Source organism: Falco naumanni, chromosome 3 (assembly GCF_017639655.2).
Source record: "Falco naumanni isolate bFalNau1 chromosome 3, bFalNau1.pat, whole genome shotgun sequence".
Classification (NCBI taxonomy): domain Eukaryota; kingdom Metazoa; phylum Chordata; class Aves; order Falconiformes; family Falconidae; genus Falco; species Falco naumanni.
The window spans coordinates 12,753,942-12,773,404 of NC_054056.1; the positions used below are offsets into that span (position 1 = coordinate 12,753,942).

The 19,463-nt window shown below is 50.9% G+C and overlaps 1 protein-coding gene across 5 annotated transcripts in view; it reads left to right on the forward strand.

Annotated features, from left to right (window-relative positions):
- Positions 1–10,839: 10,839 nt before the first annotated feature.
- ZBTB40 (zinc finger and BTB domain containing 40) overlaps positions 10,840–19,463 on the forward strand; it is a 38,724-nt gene continuing 30,100 nt past the window's right edge. For all 5 annotated transcript variants that reach the window (XR_005826832.1, XM_040586453.1, XM_040586455.1 and 2 more), the window contains exons 1-2: positions 10,840–10,961; positions 18,356–19,146. Coding sequence is in view for 4 of the 5 variants with exons in the window: in XM_040586453.1 (XP_040442387.1) it covers positions 18,417–19,146 (730 nt within the window). In the remaining variant the exon portion in view is untranslated. The remainder of the gene's footprint in view (positions 10,962–18,355; positions 19,147–19,463) is intronic.

Consider the following 19,463-nt stretch of genomic DNA (forward strand, 5'->3'; position numbering starts at 1 on the left):
AGCTTTACTGCCAGTCAGCAAAGCGGCTGAGAAATGACAAATGGGTTCACGGTTTGGTGGCAGCATGTGCAGAACAGGGTCCTTGCACACAGCTATTGCCTGTACTTGCTACCTACTCACTGGGGCAGGGCAGGGAAGCCCAGGAGGACAACTCCAGCCTCCAGTGTTAGCCTCCTCCTGGAGGCTGCCTGGGACAAGAGCTGTCTGAGCCCAGGGCTCCAGCCCTAAAGCCACCCAGGGACCTGCCCGATGTGGTGCTCTGCTCCTAGCTGGCCACAGGCATCACCAGTGGACCACCTGGCTAGTGCTGCCTGGTGCTGCAGACTGGCCTTTCTGCTTTCCCATCTGGAATGGGGCACGTGGGGATGCATGGAGTAATTTGCCTTCCTCCTCAGGAAGGGATGCAGAGCCTTGCCCAGGTAAAAGGGGCTGCAAGATGCAGAGCTCAGGGGGAAAGGAGAGACCAGAACAAGTGTGCACCAACTCAGAGCTTGCCCTGGTTGCCTGATAGGAGTGGCTCATCTTGCCTTATGATTTCCAGTGCAATCTATGCCTCAAACCCCATCTCACCAGAGATGTCACACCCTCAGAGAGATGAACAGTCCTCCAGGAAGGTGCCCCTCTGACAGGTCCCTGTGCTGGCTGAGAGGTGCGAGAATTAGACCTTCCCTTTGGGCACAAGAAGAGGATCCACCCCAGGTCGGGGAGAGCAGGACTGGCCCATCACTCGTCCCTACTGGTCCCAGGAGTGGGGTCTCCTCGGTCCAGCTTTGCTCCCAGTCCACGCTACAGCACTGCTGGAGCAGCAGACCCACTGCATTGGGAAGGGAAGGCAGGTGGGCTCATACCTAGCTGTTCTGAGTTACGTAGTGGGGATCTCTGGGATGCTCGTTGTCCCAGAGCCTCCTGCGCCTGGCCTAGTGCCTGCCTGCTCGTGCTTCCTTGCAGTTTATTTGCCAAAATCCCCACCAGATCCCAGTAAGATGGAGAAGCTCCGCACTGTCCCTGGGGCCTGGCCAGGCAGGGAGCTCTCTTGGGAAGATCACAAAATGCTCACCATCCATCTGGTCTGTTATCCCCATGCCTACCCATAGGTAGCCACCCATAGGTCAGTCTTAAGAAGAAATGTCCACAGCTGCCAGGTTAGGGCAAAGAGAAAAACATCTCCGAACTTCTATAGCGAGGAAGAATCCTGGTTCACAGCTCCCCCTGTGAGCGACCGAGATCGACAAGCGTGGGTTTTGGTTGCTTCTGCTAGCCTGCTATGGTTACCTGTGTCTTATCTGCACTATATCCCAACCAGGGCAGTCTTATCCCCACAAATATTTAAGCAGTTGTTGCTACAGAGATGATCAGCAGTGCCTCGTGAGGGATTACATGGCCCTTAGGGTCCAGCACCCTGGCAGGACCATGGTAGGATATGCCTCTAGCTCCAAATGAGAGCCCTTATCTCCAGGGATGGGGAGTTTGGATAGTATGGTTACATTTGCAACCACTTACCATGACTGAATCACTTTCTTTTTCTGGAGGTTCCCCATCCCAGGAGATCAGGTTAGATCAAGGTCTCTGGTTTTCACCCAGTGACCCTCCGCACACAAGAGCAGTGTCCCAGCCCATCAGAACATCTGCCGCTCTTCACCCTTTGCAGCTGGATGAAAATACCTCCTGAGCTCGATTCACAGGCTCATTTAGAAACGCTGTCTCAGTCACATAACCCATCAACAAACTTTCTGGACTTTTGCAAGGCCCTGGAAACCTTTTGCCACCCTGTTTCTGAGTCTCCCCTCCATTTTCCAGACGGTGCAGAAGCCTGGGAGGCACAGAGGAGGTGCCAGGGGTATTTTTCCCAAAGGATGACTGTTGCTGGGTACCATGCATTAGAACAGAGTATACTGTACAGCCGGTGCAGTGTTACTGCTGCCCTGAGCCAGCTCTGGAGGAGTGGGGGGGTGGCCGTGCACAACCTGTCCCCAGTGTGTGGGGAGAGGGCTAAAACAGTCAGTGGGCTAAAGCACTTCCCTTGCAAAGAGCTCTGTGACAGACAGACCTTTTCCAGGTCTAGTCTGTCCAGAAAGACGCCAAAAAAGTATCACCGAGGCATGGAGCCCCAGGGGAGAGAGGAGCAGGAGCAGGGAGTAGGACCAGGCTGGTACACTCAGCCCCACGCACAGGGCAGTCACACAGATCCACACTATTGACAGAGCCAAAAATAACTCCAGCATCTCTATTTAATGCTATTTAGACAAACCTCCCTCTCTGAAATGGTGAGCTTCCCCAAAGACAGGATCAATATTTATAAATGCCGCGATTTACATGACCTGGTGATTTATACGGGAACTGGGTCAGGCAGGGTTGCGGCAGCCCCAGCCGGGTCTGCGTGCATTAATAGTGCCAGTCAGTCATTTTTGCTGTTCCCCAGGGGACCAGGGCAGGCTGGGGCTGCTAGAGGAGGAGGGCTGGGCTGTGCAGGGAGGCTGCTGGGCAGGGGCAGGTCACACGGAGGCTGAATTTTCCTCCCACATGAATACATGATGAATTTTTGAGGAAATTCGGTGCCAGCACTGACCCAGCTGGGTTGAAGTTACCAAGTGACGTTGGCCAGTGGTACGCTGCTTCCCATGTCAGAAACAGCTGGGGGCTCCTGTAAGGTAGCAGAGGGAGCATGAGGCACTCCCTGGACACAGGAGACTGTCTCCATCCTCTTGTGCCCAGGATTTAGCTCACCTTTACTCCTCCCAGGAGCCTGTGTTGCCCACATGGAGAAAAGTCTGGAGGTCAGTGCCTTAGCTTTCATGGACGTGACTAAAGTTTGAGCCAATAAGGAAAACTGCAAAGAAATAAGCATTTTGGGTCAATGTGAACTGTGTTTTCTTGATTGCCATTTTCCAGGCCACAAATCAGCCAGCAAACACACTACTTGCCCAGCCCTGATCAGGACTGGTGTCCTTTCCTACCAGACTGGCTGGCAGTCCCCCTGCCCCTTGTCACCACAGCTGGAGTAACACAACATGTTTTATTGGGTGACAAAGACGATTTTGATAATTTCTCTTTCTCTCACACCTTGCCATCTCCTCCACTGTTCCTATCCAGCTGACTCTGGATGGCTGTAGAAAGCAGATGGGGGTTATATTTAACCCCCAAGTCATCTCCACAGCTCGATCTTTAGCACAAACAAATGTGTCAGCAGATGGCAGGGACAACAAGCTGGGGGGAGAGATGGTTAGCAGCAACTCTGTAACATGATTGCCCCTGATAAAAAAGCGTCCTCTGCAACACTGCTTCCCAAAATGTCCTGCCTGGCATTTGGACTGGGATATCCAAGGGACAGCATAGGGACTGGAGGTTGCTGTGCCTGCATCAGCTAGGAATAGGCTCCACCTTGCTAAATGCCAGCCATCAGGACCTCTCCTACTTGCCTTCATTGATCCCACCACAGGACAGGTCCCAGTCCATGAGAAAGGACCCTTCTGAAGCGTTTGGGACACTGCTCCTCTGTGATGGAAACCTGTGGAAGCAGGATGCTTCTCAGGCAGGTGCACAGGGCACAGATTTACCTGCACGGCTGAGTGACGGAGAACACCAAGCCCTTCTCTGTTCTGCAGCTCAACTGTGCAGCCTGGAAAGGTAGTCATGATCCAAATCATGGCACTACCTTGGCACCATCAGGGGACTGTAGGGGTCTCCATCCCCTGCTCCCCCAGCAGAAAAAGCAAAGCACGGTGGTGGGAAAGCCAAGCTTGCTTGTCGCTCCTAACCAGCAGCAGGCACTGGTTTGCAGCTGCCAGTGCGTGCTTGAGGGCCAAAAAGGGGACTGGCAGGAGTCTCTGCCCCAGCAGGAACATGGTCCATGCAGCAACTGGGTTGGGACGTGCAGAAGGACATGTGCCACAGAGGGCAGTTTGAGGGAAAGGAGCTAAATCAGCAGGCGAGTGCATGACTGGAGCCCCGCCAGCACCTGCCACCTCTGGAAATAGCTCTTACAGAGAACCGGGTTACAGGCATGGAGTCCCCTTCCCTCACGTTATTACGCTGTACATGATACATGAAACATGTTGGCAGCGGTCAGTCTAGGGAGAGTTGCAGCAAGGGAGGGAGCAAGATTAATAGGAAAACAAATCAGCACCTAGAAACGGAGCGAAGGGACAACATGGAGGGACCCAGACCACCGGGTATGCTGGATCGCAGACAAGCCCATGCACATGCATGGAAGGAAAAACAGGCTGTGAGCAGAGCTGGCCACCAGGAGTAAAGACAGGAAAATGAAAGGAAAACCCTTTATTATCTAAATGGGGATACAATTTCTGGAAGAACAGACTCTTCAGCCCAGGAATGGTGTTTGAAGCACTAGAACAGCTGAGAGAGGTGTTGATGGGAGCTGTCATCAGAAAAAAAACCCATCAGACTGTTTTTTACCTAAAGCCAAGACACAGGAGAAGAGATAGATACTCGATTCTGGGGTGGGGAACTCCGCATCAGCATGGGCCCATGGAGGTAGTAAAGGAGAACATGTAGGGGAGATGCTGAGAGAAGCAGATCTAACACAGAGGAAAGAACAGTTATGAGAAACGATTGATAAGGAGTGGTAGCTGCTGGTGTTTGAGACACGCTGGCTGAAAGTGATGTGCAACGGACACAAGGGAATAGAGTGGACAGCAAAATGTGGGGTTCTGGGCAGCAGTGAGGAACTGCACTGTGCTCAGTGACCAGCGGCAGTCTGCAGCTTGCAGATCTAGGAGCAAGGATCCTGCGAAGTCAGAGACTTGTGGCTTTGCTAACAGAGCATCTGTGGACATGAAGGAGGTTGCGCTCAGACCAAAAAGAAGCTGCTGACCGTGTCCTCTGGAAGGGGATGAACCCTCCAGCTGCTGGCAATGCATACACTGAGAAATCCCCGGTCACCATGAAAAAGCCCCTACAGAGGAAATTTGCAGATCACCTCTGAGAAAAAAAGAGTTTGAGATGAGCTAGGCTTACCTTGCACCAGACGTGCAGATGGATCTGCAGTCTTTTAGCTTGTAACAGAACTGGCATGGCTGGAAGGAGAGGCTCAAGGGATCTTACAAAGATCCCAACAGAAGCAGGTACTGAGACAGGACAATAATTTGTACGGCAAGGTTGGCAAGATCACCGAAAATCAATGTGACAGATACCAGCAGCTCCTACCAGCAGGTGAAGGGTGAGTTCTAGGCCACATTTAGGGTGGGATTTTGCTTAAAAGAGGCCAGGCACTAATACCAGGGGACGGAAGAGCTGACATCATGGACAGATGCCTAGGCATGCTGAGTCGAGGATGAAGGCATGCCTGGAGCACTGCCAGGGCTGGATATTGATGCTCAGCTGAAGGCAAGTGCTCTGCCCCATCTTGAAAGGAACCTCTGCAGCCACGTGAAACTCCAACCTGTTTGTGAAAAGACTGGAAGAAACGTGATCACATTTAGTAATGGATCACAGATAGGGGATCACTGCTATTGCAGCCACAGAGCCTGGGAACTGGACTTTCTAGAGGCCATTGAAGTCATAATCTGACGGTGAAGGTGAAGATGCACTGAAGATACACTTCAGAAAGCCTGATGTTCTCAAGATGTTCTGCTCAGACACGGGGCCACCACACTCAGCAACAGAGTGGATACAGTCTGGCATCCTGTGGGAACCTGGACACAAGATATCTTTCCCCACATGCCACACAGAAGGGGCAGGAAAGGCAAATGCCAAGGAGATGGCAACCTTTGGGAATAATTGCACTAAAAAGCGATGAAGTCAAAAGCCAAAGAAGCTGGTGAAACAGAAACTACAAGGGGCATTAGGAAGACAGTCTGGCTGCCAGTAGTCTACCTCTGAAGTGAAACTTCAGTTTGGTTGAAGAAACACAGCAATGAAATACTCCAAACCCATTTACAGTCCCTGCTTCTTAATGTGAACGTCCCCTTCCCCAAAAGACCTCATCGGGCTCAGATTTGAGGACAGTTTAGCTGGAGTAACAGGGCAGCTGACAATCTCCGAGTACGACCCTGGAATGTGCTGGCAAAGGCAAGAGGATGGGGCAAAAGTGGGGACAGAGACCGCTCTGCCATGAAACAGCTGCTCCCCTGGGAGGAGGGGGAAGGACTAGGGGGAGAGGAAATCTGGAGTTTGGTACACGGAGAGTGCACTTTGCTTGGTAACTCCCAGTGTCTCCTCTGGGACAGCTTGGAGGGGTTGTGCATGGTGTTCCGCTCCATTAGTAATTACTTTATGCCAGCACATGTAAATAATTATTCTGGCACAGCTTCCCAGCAGAGTGCTGTGTGCAGTCCTTCTGAGCCGTTCTAGCATTGACCCCAGAGCACAGCCTGCTCTGCTGGCTCCCTTGGAGGCCGGTATCGAGAGCAATGAGATCTGTGTTCGCACACGGACAGGCTGCAAGTCCTTGCATCGACAGCACTTTGGAAAATGAAAAGTACCTGTGCAGGTAAAGCCTATTTCCATCTGATCAAACTCACTGCTTTCCCTCAAGAACAGATTGTGCAGCCCACCCCTTTCCCTGAAACCAGACACGCTAGAGAAAAACTTTGAGGTTAAAAAGATGGAAGGGAAAAATGCTTACAGAAAAAGGAAGGTAAACCTCCATCACTTGGTATTTTCTGCGAAAGGTTTTGCCCGAGACGGGGCATTCATGCCAAAGTTACAAAGCCCTGTGAACAGCAAGGTTTCCAGTGGAAGAGAGAGTCCTTGCAAACTGATGTGTCTCTGCATGGTATGAGAAACAAATCTCTTACGCCAGAAATCTGCCTCTTTCCAAACTCCAACAGTGCCCTCAAGTGCTCAAAGAAGAAGCCACAAGCCAGGGACGGAGTTTGCTACCACCCAGGCTGCAGTGCAGAGGAGAGATCAGGAACTAGGAGGGAAAGTCGTTGACTGCATGGCCTTGAGCTTACCCCACTGCTGTCCCTGCCTCCCTACGCTGAAATGGCTGCATCCCCCTGTCTTCCTTCTGTTCCCCGGTGTGGGCAGATCTGCGCCATGTGACAGCCCAGCTGTCACCAAGAGATGCTCCAAGAGCATCCACAGCAGATCCGTACTCTCTGTTGCCTGGAAAGGAAACACACGCCAAAGCTTGTGAAAACATTGTGTGGTTTGGATTTGGCCACTGGAGTGATCCCATCCAGCCAGACCTCCTGGACCCATCCCTCCAGAAGACGCGACCTCCTCTGGAGAGGAGAGGATGAGTCTCAGTGTCCCAGCTTCGAAGGGGAGGTTGTATTTCACCCCAATCTGACTCCCTGCCATGAGCTTTCCAAGCTGTGTGGAGACAGTTTTGGCACAGCAAGGCAGGGCAGTCCTTGCTCCTTCAATGGGCTGCGTCTCAGCAAGAAGAGCTCTTTTGGGGAACAAGAGATAAGGCTTGTTTGGATCTGTGGGACCTCTGCCTGTTCCCAGTGAGACAGCGGGAGCTGGAGACACTGTCCATGCGCACTTTGTGTGACACACAAGTGATCCCTGGTTGGATGGTGAACTCAAAAAACAGTTCACTTCACTCAGGTCTTCCCCTGCAGGTTCCCTGGGAAGTTACGTGGTGGAGCTTTACCCTACAGTCCTACACTCTGGAGAAAGAAAACGCTGAGATGGTACACCTCCACTCACCAGTACTTGCCATGTGAGAATTAAGATGGTTCCAAGGGACAACAGGACGTCACTGTGATGAGAACTGACAATGGTATATTGGGACATTGTCCTTGTTTCCTGTTTCCTCACCTTTTTCCTTGTCTGGGGAGGCTACTCTTAGCCTGGATCATGGCATCGGTTTGCTTTACACTGTGTGGCCCCCAAACCCATTAAGCAGCGGAGGGGACAGGAACAGGCCCATGGGGAAGGGAACTTCTGAATCTGTTTTTGTCCCTGTAGCCAGAGTATCATGGGACCGTCCCCTCTGACCACCTGCAGCCCTTGAAGGAAAGCCTGCCTGGCTTCTCTGAAAGCACATTTGTTATTCTTTTCTATCACTCCTTATCATGCTACTGTCCTGTCATCTCCATATACCACTGTCCATCACCTCCAAGGCAGGGGACTGTAGCTGCTCTCTGAGCAGGCTGCCATCACGCCGTCAGTCCACCTGGAATCACAGACACTGCCAAGCAAACAGCGATTTTGGCTCCAGACCTGGTTTCAGCAAAAAGCCACCCCTTTATCGCCTTGTGCTGTGGTGCCTCGATCTGGGCAGTGATGGGCTTTCAGCTTTTTCCTCTCTCCGATTCTGGTGAAAAGCTGCTATCCAAGTGTTGGCTGGAAGTACCACAACACAAAGCCAAATTAGACACCGTCCAGCTCACAAACATTGAGCTACAACCTCATGCCCCACCAGACCCCTTTTAAGTGCCAGAGCTGCAAGTTTCTTCCCCAAGGACTGGTTCTCAAGGTACCACATATGGGGGCTCTTCTCTGCCATCCCAGACTTTGCAGGAAAGGTTTTGCTGCTCTGGAGAAGGCACCTGCTCCTGCTCTGCTGTGCTTCAATGCTGTCTCAGATAGCAGGAGGTGACCCTGCCAGCAAGCACAGATCCAACAGCGATGAGGACGGTCTCTCTAACATAGCGGGCAGCGCTCGCTGCCCTTTGTCTCACTGATGCTCTCTGGCAAGTGCCAGCGTCTCCCTGCAGCAGATGGGGAACAAGTTTTTCATCTGACACAACCTGGTCATCACCTTCAGGTCTGCTGCTGTCAACAGCCACAGAGCAAGAGCTACTAGTGACTTCTCAGGGCTTAGCATCAACTTGCTTTGATCATCACTGGCCTGGGGATAAAAATAACCAGATCTGGGTACAGCACTTTTTCACAGGGATTTCTTTGCCGCATAAATAGGACCACTTATGAGAAAACTGGTGGAGTGGGAACTGATAGCTGTAACAGAGACAACTACTTGCAGGAGTCCAGCAAAGGACCATAGTCTGAGCAGGACCCCCAGGAACTTCTCTCCACACCTCCACAGGAAAATGGCCTGTCCTGCTTTTCTTGCATTGATCAAAAGTGACCTTGAAACCTGCTGCTGCAAGGCCATTTCCATTCTAATGACCAGAATAGCTGGCTGTGCCACTCATGGCTGAGGATCCCAGCCAAAAGGCATTTCCCTGGCAGAGCACAGAGGCCCCAGAGCAGAGCAGGTCTCATCATGACATTGCGGGTTACTAATTAATACCCATTTGTTTGCAAGCTGATCTGCCTGACCACATGCCAGCCCCAGAATTTCATCTGCATCCCTGCAGAGAGGGCTTGACAGTCACTAGGACCCACAATCTCGGGCCCTGCCTGCCTGCTGCTCTCTACCAGGTCACACACAGCCTCGTCTCAAAGCAGCATAGCCGAAGATCTTACTCAACTTGCCTCCATGCGCTTATCCGGAAATTAGCACTTGTTTATGCAAATGAGTCAGCTCATTAGGTCGTCTTCTCAATCCATCAACAGATGGCAGCAGATAACCCCCTTCCAGGCCTGGGAATACAAACGGGATGCCTGAACCTGCTATTCACGGCACTGCCTGGCGATTTTTTAAGAAAAAAAAAAAAAAAAAAAGTCATGCATAATAGAGCCAAAACCTTTCTGTTTCCACAGTGACATAAGTCAGGCAAAACTTCCCCAGTGCACTGTGACAGCTGTGCACAGAGGGACCAGCAGCTTTCAGGTGTGCATGTTGGCACTGTACGACCACACAGAAAGCAGAAAACACCCACTCGACGTTAACACACAGGAGAGGGATCACATCTTCACTGCCAGGGCATGATCCACACACAGCTGTGATTTAGCGAGGCCAGCAGGGACACTCGGTGGCCTCTGACTGTTCCCTGCACTGCTGTTTGATGGCAGGGGGCAGTCCCACTTACTGGGGCCATCTGGAAGGTCTCAGCCTGCTGAAATGAAATGCACCCAGAGGCCCTCTCTGAGCTACAGGCTGGGTCAGATTACTGAGAGACGGGGAACATAAACACACCAAGGTCCTGGGGAGGAACAAGGAGCATCCCTGCTATGCCAGCATGCATCTGTACAGAAATACAAATTAGGGTCTCATCACCTCTGCCCTGAGAGCACATCGCCTGCACACAGGCTCAGCAAGGACAGCCTGCTCCCACCCATCCTGCCCTACCTAGGCTAATGCGTGGTGTACATACACACACAGGACCTTGAAAAGCACAGTGGCCATCAACATCTGGTGACTCCTTTGCCCCTTGCATTTCCTGGGGCTGGCCATACACGCTGGGGGTCCCTGCCACCCACCCCACCCATTCACTACAGTGGTGAGATGGCTGCCAGAAGTGATTGGGCAGTCATTCCAGCAGCGTGCCACGAAGCCAAGGGCTAGCAGCTGGGCAAGCAGCTGACAGAGCAGAAGGAAGATGGGATCCCACTGCCAGGATTGCATCCCTCAGCCCTGCTCCCTTCTCACAGCTAGCACCTCCAAAGCATGCCCATAACTCCCGCTCTGGAAGGCCCAGCCCGGCCCAAGCCTTCCCTTCCCCTCACCCAGCCCACGGGTGGGTGACCCAGAGCCAGGCCGGGCTCCCACTCGGGGCCCACCTCAGCCCAGCAGGCTCCTCACAGCCACCAAGCTGCTCGCCCAGGGCCCGCACTCTGTCACCGCCCTCCTAAGAAGATGGGCGCCAGCTCTGCCCCAGGAGAACGCCGTTTTATTAACCGAGGGATCTCCGAGTGGGAGCCCAAGCGGGAGCAGCAGCCATGACGCGCCCCCCCCCCCTCACAGCCGCGGTGAGTGGGCGGAAGCGCGGGGGCGGGCGGGAGCGAGCGAGCGCACTGCGCATGCCCAGCCCCCCCGCCCCCGCCCCCCCCCTGCGCCTCCATCACGTGCCGCGGGCCCGCTGCCGCTTCAAGATGGCGGCTGGCGGCCGCGCGCCGCTGAAGGGGTGGAGCGGGGAGGGGGGGGCGGCTGTTGTTGAAGCTTTATTGTTCCCGTGTCCGCCGCGCCGCTCCCAATAAAGGTAACCATGGCGGCGGTGGCGCCGGCCGGGCCGGGGGCTTGGAGGCCGCGCTGTGGGGGCGGCCTAGGGCCTGGCCCGCCTGGCTCGGCCCATCTGCAGGCCGCCCTATCTGCAGGCCACCCCACTGGGTGTCCCGGCCGGGCCCCCGGCCTGCCCCTCTGGCCTCGCTGCCCCACCTCGGCGCCAGGCCCTAGCGGGGGGTCCGGGGGGGCTCTGGCGTGCTGGGGAGGGGGCCCTTGCCTGGCTCTGTGGGACCGGCAGCGCCCGCCCTCACCCGTGGGGTGGGCTTGGCCCCCGCGGAGCCTGCGAGGGGGCTGAGGGGAGCCCGCAGCCCGGCCAGGAGGTGGCCCCCGACGGCAGCGCTGTGTTCAGTCAAGGTGTGCTTGGTAGGTGCACCATGGGTGGCCAAAAAAGAGGGGAAAAAAATATGGGAGGACCGCTATTCCTCTTATTTAAAACACTACGCGTGTACCTGCTGCCAAAGGGAGCTGCTTGATTGCATGGCTGCATGGGAAGTAAGGCAGGGTTTTTCTTTTGGTAACCTTTGCTTAAAAGCAGTGATGCTTCTGCTGGAATTTTGGTTCGACTTGTGAGCCAAAGCCTGGCAGCTGGATTCCCTTGACATTTTCCCCCTGCCTCCAAAAATGTTTCTCATTAGCTGTGCTTTAAGGCCTCTTTGAGTTGTGTACCCTGCTGAGGAGAACCTGTGAACCTCTCCGGAAAGTGGGTTTCTTTAAAGGTAGGCATGGAAGAGAATCATCTTGCTCTTCCACATCTTTTGCCACAGCAGATTCCTCTCCTTTCTCTGGACCGCTAATTACATCTGTTCATTGAGGTGAGGGTTGGAAGACACCAAGAGACAAATAAATAAGGGTTTTTTTGTGCTGTGCCAAGAAATCAGCAGTCTGAGCCAGTTTCCTGTGTCGTCACCAGCTCGACAGAGCTGCTGCCCTGTTCTGTAGCAGCCTGTTCCCAGGTCGAGTTAGAAGTTTTATGGGAATGTGCTGTGGTGGGTGCTGGTCAGTAAAGCCCACCTCCTCCCCAGAGGGGGCCAGGCTTGCGGGCGTGTCTTGGCAGTAATTTCTTCACCTGTGATAGAAAGGAAGGCTGGCACACCTGGATTATTGGCCCAATGTGACACCAGGCAGCATGATTCTGCAGCTTTTTGGTTAAGAGATACCAGGTGTCTTGCATTTGAGGAGTAATTTGGGTTTCAGACTCGAGTCCAAGGACAGGGAGTTGCAGGAGCAGCCTGTCCGAGTACAGACCAGAACAGAGGTCCTCTCCCAGCCGACCACCCCAGCTTCTGTAATCTGCTCATTCATTCTTGTTTCAACTTTCTTTCTGGTATATTTTGAGTTAACTGCCAAACATATTGCTTAAAGAAGGTGCTGAGAATGTGTCCATTGTTGCCCAGACCACAGCTCAGCAGTTATAGAAGCCTTCCAGGCGACGGGAGGAAGCGAGTTGGTTTCTTGGGGTAAATGCCGTTAGGCTTTTATGTTGCAGCGTCCTTCTCTGTCTGTTTTAAAGCAGCTGCGCTCATGTTTGAAGAGTTGCTGTAGGTCCTTGTGCTTTAGTGGAGTTTTGGGGCTGTGGGGGTGCCTCTCTGATGGGCTGAAGCTATAGATGACAGTGGTTGGAAATCCAGTTGCCTCCTGGCTTTCTGTCTCTCAATAGATTCAGCTCAAGGTAATTCTGTGTACTTTTATTACAAGGTCTGAGGGAATTGGTCCCTGGTTTGGCTGACCAATGCTTGAGAAGTGTCATTTTAAAGGTGGGGATTTTTTTTCCTTCCCCGTGTACTTGAAGAGGCCTTTGGACCAAGGCACCGTATGGGTGCATTGTGCCTTGTCCGCTCCTGGGTGCGGGAACAAATGTCTTCTGTGCTTCTGTGGACAGCAAAATGGATTGCAAAAGCTGGTCAAAGTCGTGTTTTTTTTTTTTTTTTTTTGGGGGGGGGTTGTTTGTTTGTTTGTTTGTTTTTTAAAAAAACCCGCTAATAAATTGCAACATGCAATCTGCTCTGATGTAAACCTACCTGACAAAGAAGAGTTCAGATATCCAGCTTTTGTTTTTTGAGGATGTTACGGGAACCTGCAAAATATAATTAGCACGTCCAGTGTTCTTGGGCACAGTGAAACGTGGATGAGCAACAACTGGAGCAAACTTCAGCTGTTGCTTTGAGTTGGTGCTGGTTTTCCACTGTGTGATTTCATTCTCTTCTTGGGGTAGCCTTTGGTTTGCAGAGAAATGGAAAACTTGCTGATAAGAGTTAGAGCACAACTGTTCGTTTTTCAATCTATTATATTTCTAGTCAGCGCATCATTGCAGACAGATAGCCAAAGCATTGCATGTTTTTTGAGCGGTATATTCCGCTGCCTTTAGAGACTGTGGAGCGCTGAATTTAGTCAAAGTGTTGCTTATTTTCCTCTGTTATCTGTCTGCGTTGATGCTCTGAACTGAAACAAAATAGATTGAAAACCAAATTGGTGTGCCCTGGCTCCTCGTACTGGATTTTACATTATCCTTAGGGAAAGCTGCCTGCTCTGGCCCTTCAGAGCACCCCAGAGAAAGGTAATGATCCCTCAGCTTCTTTCAGCACTTCAAAGACTGAATTATTTTTGGTGGGAGAGGTAAGAAAATTGAATTGCAATATGTGATTTTCTGCCTTTCAAATAACCGTCTTTGTAAGGTCATCATCTTAGTAACAAGAAAACAGGAAACTGGTAAACATACACAAAAAGTATTCAGATTCTGATTTTAAGGCTGTTGTTGTCCTTAATGCCTCAGAGCTAAACCCAGAAAGTTGCCCATCACTTGGAGGCTGCTGTCGTACCCCGGGGGGACTGCAGGGCCAAGGAATATGAGAGAACAAATCTCAGCTTTCTGTCCTGCTGCATTTACTGATGTACATGGGTCTTGTGAAACGAGCCTTTTGAGGACGTGCAGGAAGGGTGAGCTCCTCTCGCAGGGACAGGGAGCCTTCCTGGGCCAGGACCTGCGCTTACTTCAGTGACCACTTTGGATTTAGCTCCCTTGGGCAGAAAGCTGAGCGTGGGGAACAGGAGGGTTGGTGGGCTGTTCCTGTGAGACCCTCCAGTCAGCTCTAACGTAAATGGCATTTACTTGAGACAGAGAAGTTGGATTCTTCCATGTTGCTTATCGCTTTCTGTCCACTTTATTTTTTTTTCCTGCCTGCTTTGTTTTAGCTTTTTGGAGCTTGCAGAGGAATTGATCGCTTCTATTTTTGCACTGGGTATGCAGATTGCTTTTAGGAAGCTTCATTAGCTGTCCGAGCGTTGCAGTGTGCTAGCAGCAGAGGGAGCACAAGGCTGCGGGTTTGTGCCTTTAAAAAGCTGTGTGAGGGTATTGCTTAATTTTTTGGCAGTGCAGCAATAGTTGTTGGCTTTTTAATTTATTTTTTTTTTACCCTAAAAAAAGCCTGCTCCATGTACATTCCAAGGAATAATTTCAGACATGGGATGCATCTTCAAGCTGGCCACTGAGATGCTACTAATTAATGCAGGAAGTAGCTTTTGGCATTATTTCATTAATGCCAGCAGGTGTGTTGACCAGCACCTTGTAAAAGCCCTTAATTACGGCAGTGAGGGGCATGCAGAATCCTTTTTCTAAGGTCATGGCAACATTAAATTTCTTTCTGTGCCTTGTGATGGCCTTTCTGATGGTGTGAGGGTACTGTGGCAGCATCGTAACTGCAAGGGAGGGATGGTCTCATTTGTGCATCTTTGGAACACCTATCTCTGTAGCATCTAATTGCTGAAGTGCTTAGTCCTAAATTCCAATTATCTTTTGATGAACCTAGTGACGTGGATGGCTTTTGAATCTGTTGAATCTAGATGGAAGTAATTATATGAATAATGAAGAAAAGTAATTTAATTTGGAAACTCCTTTTCAGTTATGTGGATGGAATCGGGTGTTCCTATTTCCTCCTCCTCTGTGAAGAAGCATTGTCACTATCAGCAAATCTTTTCTCTGTTCTAATGTAGCTTAAAGAAAAAGGCACAATCCCCTCAAACTGTGGAGGTAGGCGAGGACAGAAATACCTGGGAAGAGGAAGAAAGAGCTGAAATGTTGGAGAGGATAATGTTTGTGCAGACCCATTCTGGGCCTCCTGTACTTGGGATGTTCAGGGGGAGGGGCTTCTTTGCTGAAGTGGGAGTCCTGAGAGCACTCACAAATGATAACTGTTGCTTAAGGGTGACAGGAGGACATTTATCGACACGTGGTCAAGTACAGCACTAAGAATTTTAGGCACTTCTGAAAATTTGGCTCAAATTGATTGAGTTTGCTGTCTCACTGGAAAGCGGTGGAATGAAAACTTCTAAGCCACCTTTGGTGTTCTCCCTGGGAAGCTGGCAGGATGGAGCTTAAGATGTCCCCTGATGTTCCTCAAAAGATTAGTTTTGCAAAGCCCATTTATTGTGCAGCTAAGATGAGCGAATATCTGTCTCCGACTCAAGTAAGATGATATTTTGGAAGAGGGCAGTGCTTGTGTGGCTCAGGTCTTAGAGGCCCCACAAGCAACCTGCTTAAACCATTTTTTACCTTAAGTTTGAAATTCATAAAAAGTCTCCAGTGAGCTTGGCTTCAAGGAGGATGCTGAGAAGCAGCTTTAAGCTGGAAAAGTGGCAAATGGCTTTTTCTTACCAGTGGTGCTGGCAGAGGCAGATAGCTCGTGCTCTCTTAGGGCTCGTTGCTGCTCTCAGAGAGGTTCCCAGTTCAGTCCAGTCCCACAGCCATATCTCCCAAAAGCTGTCTAGAAGGTGGCTGGGAGATGAAGCCAGACAAATTCGGGTAAGAAACGAGGCATGTAATTTAACAGTTGGAATAACTGTGGCAGTGGAGGGTCCTCCCCCTGAAAATCAGTTCTTATGACTGGGCGTCTTGCTGGAAGAGCAGCTTTAGCCAAACCCAAATTACTGAGTCTGGAAATCTAGGAGGCAGTGACAGATGAGAAATAAGATTACTGGTGGTGGTCCCTTCTGGCCATAAGCTTTGAATAAAAGCCTGAAGTGTGTTCTAAGTGGGGGGCAATTGCCTTGAGGATGGTCTTGGCCATCACCCCTCATTAAAAAATGTCTATTCTCTTTGGCAGTACTGGATCTTTGGGTCCCTGTAATTAAAGAAGTAAAAATTTTAGCAAATATGTCTGATCTAATTGCTCGGGACACATTTTCCACTGCTCTGAGTTGCTGTAATAAAGAAGGGGAGGTGCTGCTAGGCTGCTTAGAGCTTTACTGTTTTGAGCTGTCATGGGCAAATATGTCTTCTATATTCTTGCCAGGAACAGAGGGAGCAGACGGTGCTGCTGCTTCTTGCAGCTTGCCACGGTGGAAGCGGTGGGTTTATGCAGAAGGCTATTCATGGCAAAGTGAGCAGACATCTTTTCCAGGACATTGATGTTTCCTGCTTGTCCTTTTGTAGGAAGAGCCACAGCTATTATTATTTAACCAGCAGACCCAATTTCGTCTTGGATACTGGAAGTCCTTCAGCTCTGGGGAAGGAGTGGGTGGACTAAAACTACCATTACATTGAGTCTGGCAAAAGAAACGGGTCTCTTTCTTCTCCCACGGCCAGCAGCAACTCTGACAATGGCAGCTCGGTTACTCATGATTTACAATGGTGTGGGAGGATAGCAGAGCCTGTGTGTTTAATAGGCTGGAAGTGTAGGTGGCCAGCCCTGTGCAGGAGTGAGGGGGTGGATCTGGTACTTGCAAAGCAGCAGAGATGAGCTGCAGAGCAGACAGCCATCGGTTGTGATGCGCTTGGAGAAGCTCTGGCTCCTGGGAAGCAGAAGGGTGGGGTATTGGCGACTACTTAGGATTCCCAGCCTTCCAGAAAAGGATTCATCTACCCTCTGCTCTTGCTTCAAAGCTACTCAGATGGAGAGCGTGACACCTCTGCTTTGAGGTGATGTCAAAACCATCTGTGATCTTATCCTGATGATTGAAAGGCAAGTTACACAGTACTTCAGCCTTAAAGCACAGGGGAGCTCTTGGCCGAGCAGGGGAGCTCTCATGCAGGGGTGGTATGGCTTGTCTGTAGCTCTGCTATGAAGTGATGTCTCTTGGCTCCTCCTGTCTTCCCACAGCCACCGAAGGCAGCACCATGCGGAAGGACAGCTGGAGTCCTGCCTGCCTGTGGGCAGGAGGTCCTGCTTCCCACAAAGTCTGAACTCCAGAAGGGTTGGTGCCTCGTGGGAGTGAGACACCAGCTCAACCGGTGCCCAGTGTCTGCTTGCAACTTAGTTTGGTGTGAGTGGGGAGTTGCTCCGAGCTTGCTTTTGTATGAGGCAGCGCTTCAAGGTGGTATATGAGCATCAGCTCGTTAAAGCTCATGCCCTTATGACAGGCAATATTACTCTTGTTCTCTACAAGAGAGTGGGAAGCTGGATGCAAAGATGTTAAACGAGGGTAGTGTAAATCGTGTCCATCTGATGCTCTTCCACTAATGCTCATGCTGTTTTGTTTCAGCATCATTGCCAGCACCAGTGTTAGGCATCCTAGTGTGTAGACAAGGCAGTAACATCTTTATCTTGTCTAGCTTAGAAAAAACCTGCAGATATCCCGCAGATAAAAATTCTGTTGGCAGATGTCCTATCTGTTCTCTCTCCTGGAACAGGGTGGAAAAAGTAAACGGGAGGCTCTGGTAGATGGAATTAGGGCTGTGGACTTCTGCAAGAAATTACAGCTTGGGCTAGAAGGCTTGTAAATCGATGAGTTAGGACTGTGGTGTGCGGAGAAGAGAGATGCTGAAGGCCCTGGGCTGCAAGCAGACCACTATCTCTTAACTGTCCTGTGCCCCTGCTGATCTTAGCAGTCATGTGGGGAGCAAAAGTGGTCCCAAACCACTCGCTGCTCTGCGGGTCAAAATCAACACCTCAGATTCTCCTCTGTGCTTGTTAGATGGTCTGAACAGGTCTTCTTCCACTGCTTCCCCACCTGCCCTTTTCAAACCAGCTGCTGAATTCAGCATCAGCTCCAGCTTCTGCATGCAGGCAAAGCCTGGCATTGCGGTACCTGGTGCGAAGCGTGTTCACTCTTCCTTGAGCTGCATGGTAGGAGGCACATCAGGGAGTCTCTTCTTCCTTTTTATAGCTCCTAGGACTCTACTCATTGCCAAGCTCTTTCTGAAGCATTTGTATTTGAACAGCATCTAGGCTCTTCAGTTCTAGTAGGCCAAGTTGCTGAATTTGGGGAGTGTGAGTTCAGAATGGGGCCTCTTACTATAACCACTGAACTGCAGTATAGTAAACTACTAGGAGGTGTAAACTGAAAAATATTTTTTGATTACTCTTTCTTTCTGTCTGACTCTGAGCAAAGTGCTAACAGGATCCTTTTTTTTCTCTTCTGTTTTTTTTTTCCTGCTAGCTGGGCTTTATGAAAGCAGTGTGGAGACCACAGTGAGAGGAGGCCAGTAGACCCTTGTGGCATGGAGCTTCCCAGTTACAGCAAGCAGCTGCTGCAGCAGCTGTACGCTCTCTGCAAAGAGCAACAGTTCTGTGATTGCACCGTCTTCATTGGAAATGTTCATTTTAGAGCACACAAAGTGGTTTTGGCTGCTGCTAGCCTGCTTTTCAAATCCTTGTTGGACAGCACAGATACAATCTCCATCGATGCTTCTGTAGTAACCCCTGAGGAGTTTGCGCTCTTGCTGGAGATGATGTACAGTGGCAAGCTCCCACTGGGGAAACACAATTTCACCAAAGTTATTGCTGTGGCAGATAGTCTGCAGATGTTTGATGTGGCTGTTAGTTGCAAAAACCTCCTCAGGGACCTCATCAGCTGTTCTACTCAGGACCAGGTAGTGAGAGAAGTCTCCAGCCAGGCAGCAGACTCATCTGGAAACCACGCTGAAGCTAATAACCTGCCCCAGTCTGAAAAACCCGATGAAGGAAAAATAGATACCCTCCTCCCTCAGAGAGTTTCCCCTTTTCCTGGCCCTGTAGAAGCAGAAATGGAAGCAGATGTTTCTCCTCCTGGCCAGGAACTTACCGTGAATCACACCTGGGTTCACCAGGATGCAATGTCAAGTGACTCCAGATCCCTCCAGGAGGATTCAGGCTCTCATCCTGATGAGCCTGCCTGTGCTGAGCAGGGTGGCTGTGTGGAAGAGGAGCTTGCTGAGCCTCCAGAGGAGGAAGGAGGAGTGAGGGATTTAGGTGAGACTTCACAGGTCTGGACACAGCATTACCTATTATTTCAAACTCTGTTGACTCATATTGTCCTGTTACGGGGGGTCTTTTCCTTGGTGCTTTTTAGTTTATCATGGGGTGGGAGCAGCGCCAATATGTTCCCCTTTTCTGCAGGGACTTCCTTCCTTTGGCACTGTGCAATACTCTCCTTTAGCCTTTGCAATTGCTTAATGCTCATCACTTTACCAGAGCAGTAGTGAGTTTCTCACCCATGCATGTGATTGCATCTGACATGCGGTGAGATCTGCGTTAGTTCAGTACATGAGGTTGATAAGGCAATCTTT